This window comes from Triticum aestivum, chromosome 2D (assembly GCF_018294505.1).
Source record: "Triticum aestivum cultivar Chinese Spring chromosome 2D, IWGSC CS RefSeq v2.1, whole genome shotgun sequence".
In the NCBI taxonomy this organism is placed as follows: Eukaryota; Viridiplantae; Streptophyta; class Magnoliopsida; order Poales; family Poaceae; genus Triticum; species Triticum aestivum.
This window is the reverse complement of record NC_057799.1, coordinates 59,593,181-59,615,442: the sequence shown is the minus strand read 5'-3', so window position 1 is coordinate 59,615,442 and position 22,262 is coordinate 59,593,181. Positions and strand designations below refer to the sequence as shown.

Here is a 22,262-nt window from a genome sequence, read left to right as displayed (position 1 = left end):
CTATGTGATTAACACTCAATGAGTTCTGGTTTGATCATGTTATGCTTGTGAGAGAGGTTATTAGTCAACGGGTCTGAACCTTTCAGATCTGTGTGTGCTTTACGAATATCTATGTCATCTTGTGGATGCTACCACGCGCTACTTGGAGCCATTTCAAATAACTGCTCTACTATACGAATCCGGTTTACTACTCAGAGTCATCCGGATTAGTGTCAAAGTTCGCATCGACGTAACCCTTTACGACGAACTCCTTTTCACCTCCATAATCGAGAAAATTCCTTAGTCCACTAGATACTGAGGATAAGTTCGACCGCTGTCATGTGATCCATTCCCGGATCACTATTGTGCCCCTTGACCAACTCATGACAAGGCACACTTCAAGTGCGGTACACAGCATAGCATACTGTAGAGCCTACGTCTAAAGCATAGGGAACGACCTTCGTCCTTTCTCTCTCTTCTGCTGTGGTCAGGTCTTGAGTCTTACTCAATACTCACACCTTGTAACACAACCAAGAACTCCTTCTTTGCTGATCTATTTTGAACTCTTTCAAAATCATCTCACGGTATGTATTCTTTGAAAGTATCATCAGGCGTCTTGATCTATCTCTATAGATCTTGATGCCCAATATGTAAGCAGCTTTATCCAGGTCTTCCTTTGAAAAATTCCTTTCAAACAACCCTTTATGCTTTCCAGAAATTTTACATCATTTCAGATCAACAATATGTCATTCACATATACTTATCAGAAATGTTGTAGCGCTCCCACTCACTTTATTGTAAATACAAGTTTCTAACAAACCTTGTATAAACCCAAAAACTTTGATCACTCCATCAAAGCGTATATTCTGACTCCGAGATGCTTGCTCTAGTCCATGGAAGGATCGCTGGAGCTAGCATACCTTTTAGCATCCTTAGGATCGACAAAACCTTTCTGATTGTATCACATACAACCTTTCCTTACAAAAACTGGTAAGGAAACTTGTTTTGACATCCATCTGCCAGATTTCATAAATGCAGCTAATGCTAACATGATTCCGACGGGCTTAAGCATCGCTACGGATGAGAAAATCTCATCGTAGTCAACTCCTTGAACTTGTGAAAATTCTCTTTGCCACAAGTCGAGCTTCATAGATGGTAACATTACCGTCCATGTCCGTCTTCTTCTTAAAGATCCATTTATCTCAATGGCTTGCCGATCATCGGGCAAGTTCACCAAAGTCCATGCTTTGTTCTGATACATGGATCCTATCTCGGATTTCGTGGCTTCTAACCATTTGTCGGAATATGGGCCCACCATCGCTTCTCCATAGCTCGTAGGTTCAGTATTGTCTAACAACATGATATCTAAGACATGATTACGCATTACTCTGAAGTAGTACGCATCCTCGTCGTCCTACGAGGTTTGGTAGTGACTTGATCCGAAGTTTCATGATCACTATCATAAGCTTCCACTTCAATTGGTGTAGGTGCCACAGAAACAACTTCCTGTGCCTTACTACACACTAGTTGAAGTGACGGTTCAATAAGCTTATCAAGTCTCCACCATCCTCCCACTCAATTCTTTCGAGAGAAACTTTTCCTCGAGAAAGGACTCGTTTATAGAAGCAATTACTTTTGCTTCCAGATCTGAAATAGGAGGTATACCCAACTGTTTTGGGTTTTCTATGAAGATGCATTTATCCGCTTTGGGTTCGAGCTTATCAGCCTGAAACATTTTTCACATAAGCGTCGCAGCCCCAAACTTTTAAGAAACGACAACTTAGGTTTCTCTAAACGGTGTCGTCTCAACGGAATTGCGTGGTGCCCCTTTTAAAGTGAATGCGGTTATCTCTAATGCCTAACCCATAAACGATAGTGGCAATTCGATAAGAGACATCATGGTATGCACCATATCCAATAGGGTGTAGTCATGATGTTCGGACACACCATCACACTATGGTGTTCCAGGCGGTATTAATTGTGAAACACTTTCCACAATGTCTTAATTGTGTGCCAAACTCGTAACTCATCTCTATGATCATATCACAGACATTTTATCCTCTTGTCACGACGATCTTCAACTTCACTCTGAGATTACTTTGAACCTTTCAATAATTCAGACTTGTGTTTCATCAAGTAAATACACTCAGCATCTACTCAAATCATCTGTGAAGTAAGAACATAACGATATCCACTGCATGCCTCAGCACTCATTGGACTGCATACATCAAAATGTATTACTTCCAACAAGTTGCTCTCTTGTTCCATCTTACTGAAAACGAGGCATTTCAGTCATCTTGCCCATGTGGTATGATTTGCATGTCTCAAGTGAGTCCAAACGATCCATCTTCATGGAGTTTCTTCATGCATATATACCAATAGACATGGTTCGCATGTCTCAATCTTTTCAAAAACGAGTGAGTCCAAAGATCCATCTACATGGAGCTTCTTCATGCGTTCTATACCAATATGACTCAAATGGCAGTGCCACAAGTATGTGGTACTATCATTACTATTTTATATCTTTTGGCACGAACATGTGTATCACTGCGATTGAGATTCATTTTAGGTGCAAGACCATTGAAGGTATTATTCAAATAAACAAAGTAACCATTATTCTCCTTAAATGAATAACCGTATTGCGATAAACATAATCCAATCATGTTTACGCTCAACACAAATACCAAATAACAATTATTTAGGTTTAACACCAATCTCGATGGTAGAGGGAGCATGCGATGCTTGATCACATCAACCTTGGAAACACTTCCAACACATATCGTCATCTCACCTTTAGCTAGTCTCCGTTTATTCCGCAGCTTTTATTTCGAGTTACTAACACATAGCAACCGAACCGGTATCTAATACCCTGGTGCTGCTCGGAGTACTAGTAAAGTACACATTCAAATAATGTATATCCAATATACTTCTGTCGACCTTGCCTGCCTTCTCATCTACCAAGTATCTAGGGTAGTTCTGCTTCAGTCACCGTTCCCCTCATTACAGAAGCACTTAGTCTCGGGTTTGGGTTCAACCTTGGGATTCTTCACTAGAGCAGCAAATGATTTGCTGTTTCATGAAGTATCCCTTTTGCCCTTGCCCTTCTTGAAACTAGTGGTTTTATTAACCATCAACAATTGATGCTCCTATTTGATTTCTACTTTCGCGGTGTCAAACATCGCGAATAGCTCAAGGATCATCATATATATCCCTGATATGTTATAGTTCATCACGAAGCTCTAATAGCTTAGTGGCAGTGACTATGGAGAACCATCACTGTCTCATCTGGAAGATTAACTCCCACTCGATTCAAGCGATTGTGGTACTCAAACAATCCGAGCACACGCTCAACGATTGAGCTTTTCTCCCTTAGTTTGCAGGCTTAAGAAACTTGTCAGAGGTCTCATACCTCTTGACGTGGGCACTTAGTCTGAAATCTCAATTTCAGTCCTCGGAACATCTCATATGTTCTGCGACGTTTCAAAACGTCTTTGGTGCCACAATTCTAAACCGTTAGCATTACGCACTGAACTATCACGTAGTCATCAAAACGTGTATGTCAGATGTTTCGCAACATCTACAGACGACGCTGAGGTTCAGCACACCGAGCGGTGCATTAAGGACATAAGCCTTCTGTGCAGCAATGAGGACAATCCTCAGTTTACGGACCCAGTCCGCATAATTGCTACTACCAACTTTCAACTAAATTTTCTCTAGGAACGTATCTTAAACGGTATAACTAAAGCATAAGCTATGACATAATTTGCAAAGACCTTTTGACTATGTTCATGATAATTAAGTTCATCTGATTAATGAACTCCCACTCAGATAGACATTCCTCTAGTCATCTAAGTGATACATGATCCGAGTCAAACTAGGCCGTGTCCGATCATCACGTGAGACGGACTAGTCATCATCGGTGAACATCTCCATGTTGATCGCATCTACTATACGAATCATGTTCGACCTTTCGATCTCTTGTGTTCCGAGGCCATGTCTGTACATGCTAGGCTCGTCAAGTCAACCTAAGTGTTTCGCATGTGTTCTGAGGCCATGTCTGTACATGCTAGGCTCGTCAACACCCGTTGTATTCGAACGTTAGAATCTATCACACCCGATTATCACGAAACAACGAACCTTCGCAACGGTGCACAGTTAGGGGGAACACATCTCTTGAAATTTTAGTGAGGGATCGTCTTATTTATGCTACCGTCGTTCTAAGCAAATAAGATGTAAACATGACAAACATCACATGCAAATCATAAAGTGACGTGATATGGCCAATATCATCTTGCGCCTTAGATCTCCATCTTCGAGGCGCGGCATGATCACCTTCGTCACCGGCATGACACCATGATCTCCATCATCGTGTCTTCATGAAGTTGTCTCGCCAACTATTACTTCTACTACTATGGCTAACGTTTAGCAATAAAGTAAAGTAATTACATGGCGTTTTCATTGACACACAGGTCATACAATAAATCAAGACAACTCCTATGGCTCCTGCCGGTTGTCATACTCATCGACATGCAAGTCGTGATTCCTATTACAAGAACATAATCAATCTCATGCATCACATATATCATTCATCACATCCTTTTGGCCATATCACATCACATAGCATACCCTGCAACAACAAGTTAGACATCCTCTAATTGTTGTTGCATGTTTTACGTGGCTGCTATGGGTTTCTAGCAAGAACGTTTCTTACCTCTGCAAAAACCACAACGTGATATGCCAATTTCTATTTACCCTTCATAAGGACCCTTTTCATCGAATCCGATTCGACTAAAGTGGGAGAGACAGACACCCGCTAGCCACCTTATGCAACTAGTGCATGTCAGTCGGTGGAACCTGTCTCACGTAAGAGTACGTGTAAGGTCGGTCCGGGCCGCTTCATCCCACGATGCCACCGAATCAAGATAAGACTAGTAACGGCAAGTAAATTGACAAAATCGACGCCCACAACTACTTTGTGTTCTACTTGTGCATAGAAACTACGCATAGACCTAGCTCATGACGCCACTGTTGAGGAACGTAGCAGAAATTCAAAATTTTCTACGCATCACCAAGATCAATCTATGGAGTTTACTAGCAACGAGAGGGAAGGAGTGCATCTACATACCCTTGTAGATCGCGAGCGGAAGCGTTCAAGAGAACGGGGTTGATGGAGTCGTACTCGTCGTGATCCAAATCACCGATGATCCTAGCGCCGAACGGACGGCACCTCCGCGTTCAACACACGTACGGAGCAGCGATGTCTCCTCCTTCTTGATCCAGCAAGGGGGGAGGAGAGGTTGATGGAGATCCAGCAGCACGACGACGTGGTGGTGGAAGTAGCGGGATTCCAACAGGGCTTCGCCAAGCGCTGCGGGAGGAGGGAGATGTGTCACGGGAGGGATAGGGAGGCGCCAGGGCTTAGGTCTTGCTGCCCTCCCTCCCCCTCACTATATATAGGGCCAAGGGAGGGGGGGGGGGCGCAGCCTTGGCCCTTCCTCCAAGGAAGGGTGCTGCCAGGGAGGAGTCCATCCTCCCCAAGGCACCTCGGAGGTGCCTTCCCCTTTTAGGACTCTCCCTTTCCCTTATCTCTTGGCGCATGGGCCTCTTGGGGCTGGTGCCCTTGGCCCATATAGGCCAAGGCGCACACCCCTATAGCCCATGTGCCCCCCGGGGCTGGTGGACCCCCGGACCCCTTTCGGCACTCCCGGTACAATACCGATAATGCGCGAAACCTTTCCGGCGACCAAAACAAGACTTCCCATATATAAATCTTTACCTCCGGACCATTCCGGAACTCCTCGTGACGTCCGGGATATCATCCGGGACTCCGAACAACTTTCGGGTTACCGCATACTAATATCTCTACAACCCTAGCGTCACCGAACCTTAAGTGTGTAGACCCTACGGGTTCGGGAGACACGCAGACATGACCGAGACGACTCTCCGGTCAATAACCAACAGCTGGATCTGGATACCCATGTTGGCTCCCACATGCTCCTCGATGATCTTATCGGATGAACCATGATGTCGAGGATTCAATCAATCCCGTATACAATTCCCTTTGTCAATCGGTATGTTACTTGCCCGAGATTCGATCGTCGGTATCCCGATACCTTGTTCAATCTCGTTACCGGCAAGTCTCTTTACTCGTTCCGTAACACATCATCCCGTGATCAACTCCTTGGTCACATTGTGCACATTATGATGATGTCCTACCGAGTGGGCCCAGAGATACCTCTCCGTTTACACGGAGTGACAAATCCCAGTCTCGATTCGTGCCAACCCAACAGACACTTTCGGAGATACCTGTAGTGCACCTTTATAGCCACCCAGTTACGTTGTGACGTTTGGTACACCCAAAGCATTCCTACGGTATCCGGGAGTTGCACAACCTCATGGTCTAAGGAAATGATACTTGACATTAGAAAAGCTCTTAGCAAACGAACTACACGATCTTGTGCTAGGCTTAGGATTGGGTCTTGTCCATCACATCATTCTCCTAATGATGTGATCCCGTTATCAACGACATCCAATGTCCATGGTCAGGAAACCGTAACCATCTATTGATCAACGAGCTAGTCAACTAGAGGCTTACTAGGGACACGGTGTTGTCTATGTATCCACACATGTATCTGAGTTTCCTATCAATACAATTTTAGCATGGATAATAAACGATTATCATGAACAAGGGAATATAATAATAACCAATTTATTATTGCCTCTAGGGCATATTTCCAACAGCCATTACTATCACATTTTTTTTAAATTTTTTCAGAATTTTTTTCGTTTTTTCCTTAATCTCGGGTCAAATCACACTCCGTGGTCAAACTTCCCAAAAGTTCACCCATCCTCACACTACTCTAGCCCGAGCACGCTTAACTTCTAAGTTCTATCCAACCCCAGCACCAACTCACTTAACAGGCACTTGTTGATATATCTATCATATCAATTCTATTAAACCTTGTTGATGTCTAGGACTTTGTTCATGTTCATGAGTGTCATGAAATTTTGAAAAAATATTTCAAACTTCCCGGTCATATTACGTATCATATTTTGAACATTTTTTCTAAAAAAAATCGAAACCAATTTTTTTTCTATTACTAGTGGCGCACCTAGCAAATGGTGCGCCATTACTAAGTTTTAATTTTTTTTCCATTTCCCCCCTCTAGATCTTAAAAGCCCCGTATCTTTTATTCGGTTAGGTTTTTGGGGATTCTAAAAATCTTTAACGGGGTTCCCAACAACTAGATTTTGTAAATAAAGTTGAAATTCATATTTGTAAATTTTTCCAACAACTAGACCACATATCACATGGGAAACTTATTTTCTTTTATTTTTTTGACATTTCCATCATTTTCTTATATTTTTTTTAACTGAAAAGGTGGTCGGGGGGGGGGGGTGTGGATTTAGTAATGGCGCACCTTCACAAAGTGCGCCATTACTATGTGTATGACTTGGTCAAACCTTGGTCAAAGTTAGTAATGGCGCACTTTGTATAGGTGCACTATTACTAAGTTTGACATAGTAATGGCGCACCTATACAAAATGCGCCATTACTAAGTTTGACCAAGGTTTGACCCAGTCATACAGATAGTTATGGCGCACTTTGTAAAGGTGCGCCATTACTATGTCAACTTAGTAATGGCGCACCTATACAAAGTGCGCCATTACTATGTGTATGACTGGGTCAAACCTTGGTCAAACTTAGTAATGGCGCACTTTTCACCTGGTGCACCATTACTGTTTTGGTTACTAATGGCGTACCTACACATGGTGCGTCATTACTATTTAGTAATGGCACACCACATGTATAGTGCGTCATTAGTGTCCATATTGGCTATAGCTGTTTTTGTAGTAGTGAGGCTCTGGGCTGCTTTAAGAAGCGTGCGATGCAGGCCCAACAGTGAAACCAGGCAACCAAATAGGCCTCTTGCTTCCCGCGCGGGCCTGGTTGGGCTCTATGCAGACAACCAAACACGCCCTAGGCCCATCCAGATACACCAATTGGACATAACACATGCAAAGTCATGACTCTTATTTCTATCATATTCTGGCATGAGGAAAAATTTGTATAGACAGGAAGCAAGTAAACAGTCCCTTTCCAGCACAGTGAGATGGAATGTTCAGGTTGATGCACAAATATATGAACTGTAACAAAAATAAATAAAACTTCAGAGTATACCACGTGAACAAAGCCTTAAAAACAATACCTGTAATTCAGAGTAGTAAAGAGGGCATTTATTTCATAACATAAACTATCAGGCTAACATGAGCTAAAACCAACACAATTCGAGTCTAGGCTTACAAGCTCCAACGATTTTCCTTACATTTTTGCATAGCAAACTTAAGATGACAAGAACATGACTAAGCACAACAACAATCTTTAGTAGTTCAACAACAAGCAGTGGAAGTGCACAACTAGACAATCAGTGGACCACATGTACTATACTAATAAGAGGCCAATTATAAAGTTAGCAAATGTACCAAAAGTTGATTTATACACATATTCAACCAAGTTACACATATTCGTCTGTAGGCCGGCTCCCGTGGGTTACACCCGCGCCTGGCCTGGAGCTCCTCTGCGGGCCTTGTTATCCATGCCTCGTTGTTTCATGGAGAGCAGGGAATTGTTCATCGTACATAGAGTTTTGACGAGCCACCGAGAAAGGGCGCATGGTTCCCAACTCCAGGTTCTCAAGCTACTCCATCGTGACCGACTGGTCATTGACCATTGTGACGGCAGGTGTGACCACCACGACAAGTGAAGAGGGTTAGCTGTTCCCGCCGTGACGAGGAACCGTGATCCTCAACGGCATCCATGTCGCCACCCACCCATTCTCAGACCTGGCAAGAACTTTGTTAGTACCAAAAAATATGTTGTCTGTAGTTTCAAGTTTGAGTAGTATTGCATACCTCTGCTCAATGTTGCTTGAAGAGACACCCTGGTGTGTATTGCCTCGTATCATCATTGTCTGTCCTGCTACGCTTGCGATCCTAGCGTGCCCATTTGTTGAGCCAACATCTGGCCTCCTGTCTCCGTAACCCCCGTCTGATTGCCTCTGCCTTTGCATCCTTCCCCTATCGTGCTACGACATGTCCTTGTTGGTGTCCCAACCCTGCAAAAGTAAATTGTAAATGGCGAGCAGTCGAGAATTGAATCAGCCAACTGCAAACAGAGCTAAATAGAAAAGTGGGAAAAACATTTTCACAAGGTTTCTTATTGTTCTGTGGATGTATGTGTCAGTTCCACGCGACTGTCAAAAATCCCACATAGTTGGATAGAATACCATCCCACTGGAGAGAGCATCTTTTCCGAGTGGTCTCCAATAGTTCCGCGCATAAGGGAAGAAGACATCGAGTCAATTTATTGGAAACTTGAACAGATAATGCACAAAAAGGATCATGGTCCAAGGTTTCTTACCATGTCATGCATGTAAGTGCTAGCTTCAACAATCATCCATAAGTTCTGAGCATGTCCTCCGTGTTTGGAAACCAAGGACCACCAAAAGGGGGATACATCGACAATCTGTTGGGTGGAATGTGGGTTCGAGGCGACGAAAGATAATCCGCTTCAACTTGGAGCTCAATGGTTGGTTGCCGAGGAACAAATCCTATGCCGAGAGAAGGAGGTAGTCGTGGACATGGAGATGACCTCAGATCAGGGCGCATAGTTGGAACTACAAAGCGATCCTCATCCAACACACCTGCTGAAGATGCCTCTATAACCGACTTGAGGAGCTTATCATGCAAGTCCTCCAAGTTGCACTGAACACTCTGTAGGCATGTCATGTGCCAATCCACATGCCCTGAGAGGTCCAATAGGTTCATCGACGTGAAATGAGGAAGTTGCACCTTCTCTTAATGGATATCGTTCCGGTTTCACCCATTAACGGGGTTAGAACCAAAAATATCATGTCCATTCTCCGAGGAAGAGGATAAATCGGAGTGGCTCCTGAAGTTGGTTAACCTACAACAAAAAAATGATGAATTAATGGCTCCGGTACCATCTTGCAATAATAATCATGTTGAAATACCCAAATTTTGTGCCAAATATGATCTTTAGCATGAACTGGAAAATAATCTACCTGAGATCCGATGAATTTTCTTTTCATCTTCATCCATGCAAGAAATTCCTAGGCTGTACACATCTTCGCCGTGTGCATTTCCAGGATCAGGCATGGCTTGGGAGAGACTTTCTCCAAGGTCTTTCCTTTCGCCCCGTCCATGTGTACCCAACGTATGTGTACTATAGATGCGTATGCGCGCTTTGCTGCGCCGCTTGCATTCAAGCGGCTCTCTGGTAATTACACTTTTTTTGTGTGTGTGTTTAGCTAATCTACTTGTTATTGTTTGTAAGTAGAGTGGTCGTCCTAAGGTTTCTTCAGTGTTCATTGTATTGGCAGAACATTGTATAGTAATAAAGATGGCTAAAAGCGACGAGGAGTTAAAAGGAGAAATCAAAGGTAAGTCCAAGCGAAATCCTAGCACGAGATAGACAATATATCCACCGAAAAAATCGCCGTGGAGAAGTGCCTCTATCCCTTTCCCCTCCTCTCCTGGTCTCTGCTGCAACTGTCACTTCAGAATTTAAGGGAAAGCGCGGGCCCGACAACGACTGAACGATCACTTCTCCTACAAATCACAGCGCGTGATCCAACAGCCAGCAAATTCGACTGAACTCAAATTGATTTCAGTCGAGTGAAAAATAGCAAAACCATTTGTGTAAGGTAAGCCTTTACCATCCCAAATTCCAAAAGTTGGCATTACAGAATTCAATGTTTCATCAATAATTTCATGCAATGCTAGAGGTTGACCACAAACCAATCATGTAAAGCAGACTAATAAAAAAATATCCAAAAGTACATTGGATTAGCTGACACAATGTAACTGATACATCTACCAACACTATTTATAAAAAAATTCTACCAACATTAGAAACAAAGAACATTTCTGGAATGAGTCAGCCCCAAATACTAGTTCACACAGCGTTACGAAATAAACAATTCAACAGAATACTAGTTCAAGCCCGGCTTGAGACATAATTTGGTTATCAAGGTATTAATTTCTTCCTCAACATATTCCCCGACCATTTACCCAGGAGGATCATATTCTTAAGCTTCGAATTCAGCACCCCAAGACCCCCTAAATCTTAGGTAGGCAAATTGTGTCCCAGACTCTCAGTTAACCAAGTGGTATTTTATTTTCTGTTACCCAAGTGTTCCTGCCACAAAAGCCTTTCCCTAAAAAAATCAATCCTTTTCTCATTCCCCCTAGGCAAGCCATAGAAGGACGTCATATGCATAGGCTTATTGCCAAGAGTGGCACTGAGCAAAGCTAATCTACCAGCCATGGTAATGAACTTACCCTGCCAGCACTTGACATTTTTTCAATGCCATCCTCCACCCCTTTCAATGCTAGCAGGGGGTTGAGTTGCGTTGGTTCGAGGCAGAAGCTGCCGCCGGCCCTGCAATTCCATAAATAAGGCTAATATTGTTGCAACCACAATGCATAGGAGCAGCAACGCAGCATATAAACCATGATGATCATGGAGAAGAACACATCAGCATTCCACACGGGAACAAAGAGAGGCATTGTTTTCTAACTACTTTTTCTTCTTCTTTTTTGATAAATGCTAAATGTCTAATCTACAAAGGCTACATTTTTTTGTCATTTTCTATTTTTGCTAAATATTTTGGGTTATGCATATATAAAGCTACGGAGGGTGCAGCCAGCGCTCGCATTGCACTGCACTAGAGGCCGCCCTCTTCTACACTACAGATAATTAACAACAGCGATAAAAAGTACCGGAATTATGAGAGTTTTTACAACACACAGATAAACATGCTATCACCACGAATAGCATCGATCCAAATTGTTTGTTTATGCCGCCGGACGAAAATCCCGCTCCATCTCCTCGAGCACACCATCCCCTCAACCAAGTCATGAAGTTAAGCTCTCCCCTTGCACCGTCACGATTAGTTGTATGTCATCTCAACTCTACCATGTCAGCGGCGGGCCGCAGCTTGGAGAGGAGGGAAGTCAGCATCGTACGGGTTCTCGGTCTGCAGGGGAGGGAAGTCAGCGTCGTCTTGCAGCTGGTAAGGCCCGGACGCCCTGCACAAGTTCCATCAGGAAGCAGTGTTAGTTAGAAGATGATAGTTTGATTTCATAGTGCAAGAATGAACATGAGACTCGTGCATGAGCTAGGAAAGATGGTCTACATTACTGTACCTGTTTTCGGCTGCACCGGTACTGGGCCGAGGGCTCTGCGATGTGGAGGCAGCGGGGGATCCTACGGGCCCGTTCTGGGTCGCACCCACACCAGGCCTGGGGGATGGCATGTGGGGCCAGCTCTGGATTGTACGCACAACAGGCCTGGGGCTATGTACCGGCATGTTGGGCCAGCTTTGGCTCACACCGGGCCTAGGGCTCTGCACTGCTGACCCAGAGGCTTCTGCAGGCCAGCTCCTGGGGGTTGCACCCGCTCCTGGCCTGGGGCTCCTCTGCGGGCCTTGTTGTCCCTGCCTTGTTGTTTCATGGAGGGCAGGGAACTGTTCATCGAACACAGAGTTTTGACGAGCCACTGAGAAAGGCCCCATGGTTCCGAACTCCAGGTTCTCATGCTGCTCCGCCGGGACGACAGGTGTGATCACCACTGCAGGTGAAGAGGGCTGGCTGCCGCTGCCGTGACGAGGAACCGTGATCCTCGGCGGCATCTGCGTCACCACCCACCCATTCTCAGACCTGGCAACAACTTCGTCAGTACCAAACAAACATGTTGTACGATGGTATCAAGTTTGAGCAATGCTGCATACCTCTGCTCATTGTTGCTTGAAGAGGCACCGTGGTGTGGATTGCCTCTCATCGTCGATGTCACTCGTGCTGCGCTTGCGCCGGCAACATGCCCATTGCTTGAGGCAACATCCGGTCTCCCGTCTCCGTAACCCCGGTCTGATTGCCGCTGCCTTTGGATCCTTCCCCTATCGTTCCACGACTTGTCCCTATTGGCGTTCCAATCCTACAAGAGTAAAGTGTAAATGGCGAGCAATCAAAAATTGAATTAGTCTACTGCAAACAGAGCTAAACTGAAAAGTGGAAAAACCATTTTTCAAGGTTTCTTACTGTTCTGGGGATGTATGTGCCGGTTCCACGTGATTGAGGGAAATCCCACATAGCTGGATAGAATGCCATCCCGCTGGAGAAAGCATCTATTCCGAAAGGCATCGAGTAGTTCTGCGCAAGACATCGAGTCAATCTATTGGAAACTTGAACAGAAAATGAACAAAAAGGACCATGAGCCAAGGTTTCTTACCATGTTATGCACGTAAGTGCCAGCTCCATAAGTCTGAGACATGTCCTCGGTGTTTGGGAACCAAGGACCAGCAAAAGGGGGATAGGCCGAGAATCCGTTGGGTGGAATGTGGGTATGAGGCGACGGCAGATATTCCGGTTCAACTTGGCACTCAGTGATCGGTTGCCGAGGAACAACTGCCGCGCCGAGAGAAGGAGGCGGCCGCGGGCATGGAGTTGACCTCGGAACAGGGCGCAGAGGTGGAACTACAAAGCGATCCTCATCCAGCACACCTGCTGAACACGCCTCTATAACCGACTTGAGGAGCTTATCGTGCATGGCCTCCAAGTTGTACTGAACACTTCGTATGCATCTCATGTGTAAATTCACATGCCCCGAGAGGTCCAGTAGGTTCACCGGCGTGAAAGGAGGAAGTTGCACCTTCTCTTGATGGACACCGTTCCGGTTTGGCCCGTTAACAGGGTTAGAACCAGGAACCTCGTGACCATTCTCCGAGGAAGAGGACAGATCGGAGTGGCTCCTGAAGTTGGTTGAACCTACAACAAAGAAATGATGAATTAATGGCTCCGGTACCATCTTGCAATAGTAATCATGTCAAAATACCCAAATTTTGTGCCAAATATGATCTTTAGCATGACTTGGAAAATAATGTACCTGAGATCCGATGAATTCTCTTTTCACCTCCATCCATGCCAGAAATTCCCAGGCCGGACACATCTTCGGCACGTGCATTTCCAGGATCAGGCATGGATTGGGACACACTTTCTCCAAGGTCCTGCCTCTCACCCCGTCCATGTTTCCGCAGCGTATGTGTAAAAAACACATAGACTTCTTCTGCGATACGTTCGCAAGGCAGCTTGAGAATATTTCCGAGCTTCTCTGCGCCAGCTGCAAAGGCATCCCGTATGACACGAGAGTTTGCTGCATAAAATTATGTAGATGTTAAGTTCAACCAAATCATCCACCTAATAGAAAGAAAAGTGTGTACCCCACAATCAAGATATAAAACAAAATGATGGATCATCCTGGTTACTCTTACCTTCGCTGATACTTGTGCCGAGGTTGTTATCCCCCTTCAAGGGGTCAACAATGTTCAGGTACTTCAGGCGTAAGTCTGGGTCACGCCTATCAGAACCTGGTGGAAGCTCAAAAAGCTTACGCAGTGAGCGCTTGAGGGGCTCCTGGCTCAGCAGTAATTCTTCATTTGAGCCACTAGGCCCAGCTGCAAGTCACAGAGATTTTGTTAATTACATAAGTGATTACATGCCAGGTGATTCACATAACATAACAAAGCAAAATGATAGACTAGTATGACTCACCGGTGTCGTTGCGCAGGGGGACAGGGCCAGCTAAAGTAAGGCACTGGTTGTCCCAATCAAACTTGCTGTAGTACAGCAGAAACTTGTACAGGGCCTGTTAAGCAAATAAGATACAGTCAAAACACTTTAATTTGCACATATTGTGAAGTTACTTGGATTGTTTTCCGAGGAATTACCTGCAAAGGGCCGTGTATGGAGGTGTGGAAAAGGTTGAAGATGTTCAGAATCAACACCTCCAATGCGTACGTAGACATCAACCAATGGTTTGATCCATGTATGTTACCCTCGTGGTAACACCAAGCCTTGATCAGGATGATGCTCCGCTTGAACAGATGGTCCTTCCCGACCTCTTTGTTCACCTGAAACAAGAACACACATTCAGGTCAGGGATCTAATTTACTCGTGTTATTTATTCAAGTTGCTAGGTATGTATTTGAGATGAAAAATTCAAACTGAAATGAATAGTACATATTGCATCCACGTACCAGCTCGAGAAAACACAGTGTGGACACACCGCCGACTTGGTTGAAGGAGATGTCCATCACAAGGTTGTCGACAACACATTTGATTATCTTGACCTAGGTACACAAAAACAATGACATACGCTTAGAGACTTTATTGAATATCAGTAGAAAATGTAATTATACAAGGACATAGCAAAAGAGCATACAGTTTAAAAAGTGTCTTTCCCACAACACCTCAAAAAGGTATCTTTTCCCACAACCCCTCCAAAAGTGTCTTTCCCACAACCGCTCAGAAAGTGTACTTCCCACAAATACACAGATACTTTGATTTGGAAGTTCAAACGGAGAACTCACCTTGGCGTTGATGACCTGAATGTCCCTCAGCGCAAACTCGGCATCGTCGCTGCTCTGTTCGGCTGCGAGCAAACAACAGACGTCCTGGACGAAGCTGTCGTCCAAGTTGGTGTTCGTGATTATGGTGATGTCGACATCACCATCGGGGAGGTACGTCTTCAGCGGCACCGACCCGAACGGGAACACCTGCATTGTTAGAAGAAAAATGAGTTAAACACTTATCACAAAAAAATGTGTCGGCACATTCTAGTAGAAGCAAAATTGTCCGTAGAAATTAAGCGGTACGAGTGTCGTTGCAATTTTTAACAAGACTCACGGGTTGCCTGCCAAACCCAATCAACTCTACACTAGACGCGCATAATAGTGGTACTCACATTTTTGTTTTAAATACAGGTACGCCCAAGTCCTCCCATAAAAGTGTACGAAGCACATTTGAGTGCAACGGCGTGGAAATCTTGTAGACGGACAAGCGCCGTAGACGCAGCATGCAGGGAATATAACGCGTGCGTGTGCAGCTGTACGTGGGGAGTCATGCGACGGCGGACAGCGACGGCAACGAAGCAAAAAGGCTGGACCCTTTTCTGAGTGTTTCTTCTTACACATCGACGTCGTAATCAGTACTAGTGGGGTACTTGCGCCGGTAAAAAGGGACACTAAGTGATGAGTACTGATTTTTTTTGTGTGTGTGTGTGTGACGGAAATAGGAAATATCCGAAGGTGTGTGTGGACATGTGGGGGGCTCGGACACTGTCCGTGCACATATGGGACACCCGCTCGGGTACATTTTGTGCTTGCTCGTGTGCTCGTGTGTGTCCACGCGAGGTTGCCGCCAGCCCGAGCTCAAGCTGTTCGGGCTACCGGGGCTGACCCGGTACGCGTGATCGTCGTGGCACCTGGGTGTGCATGTGTTGCAGTGTGGTCTTGCCGTGACGTCGGTGTTGTGCATGCTCTGGTGGTGTCGCACACAACATACTTGTTAAAATGTCTAAAAATGGGGAAGACATTTTTGGGGGTGTGGTTGTGTGCCTGAACAAATTGGGGTTCAGATCGGTCACGTCCGGACAATGTCCGAACGTGTCCATGGACATATGGGACACCCGGGTGTGCGTGTGCTATTGCGTGTTCTTGTTGTGGGAAATTGGGGATTAGGATTGAGGACGGGGTCAGGGTTGGGGCAGCCGGGCAGGGATTAGGTTTAACTAGCTTGGGCCTGGGGGGTTGAAGGAACTGCGCCTTTCTTTCAGTTGGGCTGGGCACTTGCTAGCTATTCTCTGCCAGAATGCATATTAATTCGAGTTATTCGTGTAGTTTGGGTACTATAACTAGGGACCCGAATTTCTTTGGTGCGTGCGGTTGTGGTTGTGGCGGCCGCCTTAGCCGCATCACTGGGATGGGTGGGGCAGCCGGACAGGGATTAGGTTTACCTAGCTTGGGCCTTGGGCAGTTTGGGTACTATGACTAGGAGCTCAACTGGATATATTCGGGTTTGTTATACTGCTACTTGATGTAGTGCTTGGGTTTTTCGGGTTTGAGCTTTGGATATCGGGTTTTATGCCCGGCCCAACTCGTTGACATGTTTGAAAATGGAGAGGACACTTTTTTGGGTGTGGTTATGCATCCACACAAATGGTGGTTCGCAGCGGACACGCCTGAACTCTATGTGGACGTATCCGTGGACATATGAGGGCCCAAGCACAATCTAGACGTATACGTGAAAACTGGCCGTGATCATATGAGACACCACGGACAATGTCTGTACGTGTCCGTGAACTATTACTATTGGACTAACCACTTCATCAAATATTAAAAATAAAGCAATACTATAGTAGGCGGAAATAAAAAAAGACCAGGATAAGCATGGGTTAATAATTAACTAATTAACGGATGGATCGTGTCATGATATCCTAACCCACACGACAAGAGCATTTACCTTCCTACATTCTTTATCCATTAAAACAGCGATTTAAGTATCCATCCATGTGTTTCTTAAGAAAAGTCCCGTTTTGAATATAATTCTACTTACTTTTTTGTAATATTTAAAAAAAATATATGTTCCTGCTTTTTTAATCCATTAGAACAACACTTGAAGTATTAACCCATGTTTTCTCATAGAAAAAGCCCCTTTATTTTATTTTGAACGTGATTCTACTTACTTTTTTTTCAATCTTATTCTTAGAAAATATTTCTTTTTTTTATCCATTATAACAGCGATTTGTAGTATTCATTCACATTTTTTTTACAAAAGCCCCTTTTCTTTTATGTTGAGTATGATTGTACTTATTTTTTTACCAATCTTTAAAAAAAGTCCTACTTTTTTTAATTCAGTTTCAATTATTCTCATCGATAGACCTACCTTAAAGCATATGTTGCTAACACATTAAAAGTTTTTGTTTGTTTCTATTAAGATGAAAAAGTGAAAAATGGATTTATCACATGCTGCAAAATTCAGAACAAGTTGCAACCGTTAACTAGATTTGTTTTATAGTGTAATAGTGAATGACTCTTAAAATCAGCATTCTCTCGCCCCTTTACTTTTAATAGGATAAAACAGTATTATGACTTTATGCTTAATATGGGTGTAGGTAAACTTTAGGTCCTAACAACATTATTATCCTAAAATCCAAATACTTGTGTACTACTAGTTCTACGAGTATAAACAAACAAATAACAGGATAATCATAGGGTGTGATGATTAATTAACTAGCAGATGATGACAATTAACAAACAAAGACCAGCAATATCGTATCCTATCCAAACCCAGACGCGACCCGAGATGGATCGATTAGTCTAATCGGAAAAATTCCCCAAGCACCTACGAGGGCGGACGGCGGCGGCGGCCGGACCCCTCACGCTCCAGGTGAAAGCGATGGTGGAAGTACACTACGGCACGAAACCCGAGGCCCGAGACGCGGCACCACGAGGAGGATTCGGGGGGCGGACGAAACGGAAAGACCTTTTTGGTTGGTTGATTGTGTGCGGGACGGGGCTCTACGGAAAAGAAGCTCGGGCGACGACGAAGGGAGCACGTTGGACGGGACGGGCGCGCAGCGGGACAAACGCGCGAGGGTTTCGCGTGGGTGGGGGGGGGGGGGGGGGGGGGGGGGGGCAGGTACCTCGCACCCGAAGGTGGTGCCGATGAGGTTCTTGGCGTAGTCGATGACCTTGTGCCGGCGCCGCTCCGCCTCCTCCGTCGGGTGCAGCCGCAGCACCACCTCGCGCGCGGCCGCCTCCGCGGCCCGCAGCGGCGGCGGGATGGCCGGGGGCCGGCGCCGCGGCGCCATCAGCATTATCCGGCGCGGCTGCGGCTGCTCCTCCGGGACCGGGACCGGGACCCAGCCGGGGCCTTGCGCGTGGGGGTAGCTCGCGGGCGCCACCGGCATCGGGGCCGGCGCTGGCGCTGGCGCCGGCGCCCGCAGCGGGTGGCTCAGGCCCACGCCGTAGCCGGGGACGCTGTAGTTGTGGTGGAACATCCCGTCTCCGCCGCCGCCGTAGCCGCCGCCGTACCCGTTGTGGCCGCCTCCGTAGCCGTACCCCTGTTGGTGGCCGCCGCCGTAGCCGTACCCCTGGTGCTGGTGGTGGCCGCCTCCGTAGCCGTACCCGTGGTGGCCGCCTCGTCCGTAGTCGTTCCAGCGGTGGTGGTGGCCGCCCCGGCCCCCGCGCCCGCCGCCGTTGCCGTTGTAGTGGTGGCCGTAGCCGTGCCCGCCGTTGTGCCCGCGGCCGCCTCCCCCGTAGTTGTGCACGCCGCTGCCCCGGTGGTTGGGCCTGTTGGGGTAGGAGGACGCCATTGGAGTAGGGGCACGCCGCCGCGGCCGCGCGCGGGGGCAAATCCGCGGCACGCACTCGGTATAGAAAGCCCTGCGGAATCGAAGGGGTCAGCATCAGCACAAGGCACAAAAATTCCATACCCCCACCAAAAAAATTCAATCTCCACCACGTAATCCAATCACTTTCCCCTTTCCAATCTTTCCCTCCGACGCCGACCGACGGACGTGACCCCTCGGTCTCAGTCCCGATGGGGGCCGCCGGATCTCGCTCGTACTTCCCTCGTCCCTACCAAAAACCTGGCGATGGTGGGGCTGGAGTTTGGTGGGTGGGGGGTTCGGGTCTACTCTCTCTGTGTAGTGTGTGGTACGAGGAGGAGGATTCGGGCGGTGGCCGAGAGTGGAACGGAGCTGGGTGATGGCTGGGTGGAGGGATGGTGGCAGAGATAGGAGAAGAAGAGAAGCACTGGCACACTGGAAGTACACTGGTACTGGTGCTAGTGCCGCTCTGGATCTGACTGTCTGTGCACTGCGAGTGTGAGATGGATGTGTCCTGAGCGCTGCCGAGGACCCGTTTATATAGCGTGGCCGAGGCCGGAGCGCAGCCCCTGATGTGAGAGATGTGAGTTATCTGCTGATGCCCATTTATTTCATGGGTTTTATGCGGCATTAATCAGGTGCCCGGGATACGGCCAGTGCCAAAACAAGGAGGGGCTGCCGATATCTCTGCGATTAATGCCGCGCCTTGGCGGTGCATATCCGGGGAGTGGATTCCATCTTTAGAGAGCAGGATTAATTGGATGAGCCGAGGAGATATACGAGGATGCGCTCGCAGTGTTGCTGAAAATCCTAGGAAATATTTCGTGGTTAATGATGGCCAGTCATTGGCAGTCAAAGCATTTTGTCAGCACGCACACTATGCGCATGGGATCTTCTTTGTATTTTCCCACCTGCCCAAATGCGCTACGGTGCTATGTGGGGTGGTGTGTTACTCGTATCCCCACAATATATCGTCTAGTTAATGATGGTTAGTCATTGACAGTGGAGCATTTTGGCACCGTGTAATCTATATGCATGGATCTTATTTTGTGTAGGTGGTGGTTGTTGGCGGAGAGGTTCTGACCGTTGGTTCTTATTGGGCTAAAGGGCTGGAATGGCGATTTCTTTCTTGGGTCCAAGAAACCAAGTGTGCAGAAAAAAAGGCCCTGAAAAACCCACTAAATACTGTGCAAAAGAAAAAAAACCATAAACCCTAAATACCGTGCAAAAGAAAAGGTGGCGGGAACTAAATTCGTTAAGCATGACATTAGGGGGGAATGCAGTAGATTCTGTTATCGTTACAGCGTTTTTGGTAACGGAATGGGCGGCAAAATGCAACTAGAATATAATTATTGCGCGTGACGTATGAAAATAGAACGTACGGTATTGTCGTTACTAGGTTTGCACGAGTGGATTGCTCGGCAAATAAAAGTATATAATTAGGACGCGTGGCGTTACCTATCTGATTCGATGGCCTCATTCGTTTAATTGTAGATTTAACGCCGACGACAAATGCCAAAAGCTGGTTGGTACAAGCGCTTTCAGATGCGGATTCGGCGGCAAAACACAACTATACAATATAATTATTGCACGTGACGTTAGGGAGTACAACGAACGATATTGTCGTCATTACTAAGGTTGCGCGAGTGGATTCGTCGGTGAAACGCGACAAAAGGTTATACTTAGGAAGCGTGGCGTCATAGGAAACTCTGTTTGACTTGACGGCGTCACTGGTTTAAATGTAGCTTGAACGCCCATGATGAATACCAAAAGCTGGTTGGTACAAGCGCTTTCGGTCACGGATTGGGCGGTAAAACACACTATACAGTATAATTATTGCACATGACGATAGGGAATACAACGAACGGTATTGTCGTCATTACTAAGGTTGCACGAGTGGATTCGTCGGTGAAACGCGACAAAAGGGTATACTTAGGAAGTGTGGCGTTATAAGAAACTTTGTTTGATTTGATGGCATCACTGGTTTAAATGTAGCTTGAACATAATTGATGAATACCAAAAGCCGGTTGGTACAAGCGCTTTTGGTTGCGGATTGGGCGGCAAAACACAACTATAAAGTATAATTATTTTACGTGATGTTAGGGAGTACAACGAACATTATTGTCGTCATTACTAAGGTTGCACAAGTGGATTCGTCAGTGAAACGCGACAAAAGGGTATACTTAGGAAATGTGGCATTATAGGGAACTCTGTTTGATTTGATGGTGTCACTGGTTTAAATGTAGCTTGAACGCCCATGATGAATACCAAAAGATGGTCGGTACAAGCGCTTTCAGTCACGGATTGGGCGGCAAAACACGATGCACGTGACATTAGGAAGTGTGGCATTATAGGGAACTCTGTTTGATTTGATGGCGTCACTGGTTTAAATGTAGTTTGAACGCCCATGATGAATACCAAAAGATGGTTGGTACAAGCGCTTTCGGTCGTGGATTGGGCGGCAAAACACAATGTATGTGACATTAGGGAGTACAACGAATGGTATTGTCGTCATAACTAAAGTTGCAAGAGTGGATTCGACGGTGAAATGCGACAAAAGGGTATACTAGAAAGTGTGGCGTTATAGAAAATTCTGTTTGATTTGATGGCGTCTCTGGTTTAAATGTAGCTTGAACGCCCATGATGAATACCAAAAGCCGGTTGGTACAAGCGCTTTCGGTCACGGATTGGGCGGCAAAACACAACTATACAGTATAGTTATTGCACGTGACGTTAGGGAGTACACCAAACAATATTGTAGTCATTACTAAGGTTGCACGAGTGGATTCGTCGATGAAACGCGACAAAAGGGTATACTTAGGAAGTGTGACGTTATAGGAAACTCTGTTTGATTTGATGGCGTTGCTAGTTTAAATGTAGCTTGAAGGCCTATGATGAATACCAAAAGATGGTTGGTACACGCGCTTTTGGTCGCGGATTGGGCCGCAAAACACAACTATACACTATAATTATTGGACGTGACGTTAGGGAGTACAACAAACGGTATTGTCGTCGTTACTAAGATTGCACGAGT

General features: G+C 45.9%; 1 protein-coding gene across 1 annotated transcript; it reads right to left on the bottom strand.

The window, feature by feature from the left end:
• Positions 1-11,558: 11,558 nt before the first annotated feature.
• LOC123048704 (uncharacterized) lies at positions 11,559-19,725 on the bottom strand. The gene is made up of 12 exons (XM_044471747.1): positions 18,542-19,725; positions 15,429-15,614; positions 15,096-15,188; positions 14,787-14,969; positions 14,611-14,704; positions 14,331-14,513; positions 13,946-14,212; positions 13,292-13,827; positions 13,102-13,212; positions 12,795-12,997; positions 12,211-12,723; positions 11,559-12,093 (listed from the first exon to the last, which is right to left on the bottom strand). The coding sequence occupies exons 1-12, from the start codon at positions 19,211-19,213 to the stop codon at positions 11,985-11,987; spliced, it is 3,150 nt and encodes a 1,049-aa protein (XP_044327682.1). The 5' UTR covers positions 19,214-19,725; the 3' UTR covers positions 11,559-11,984.
• Positions 19,726-22,262: the final 2,537 nt, after the last annotated feature.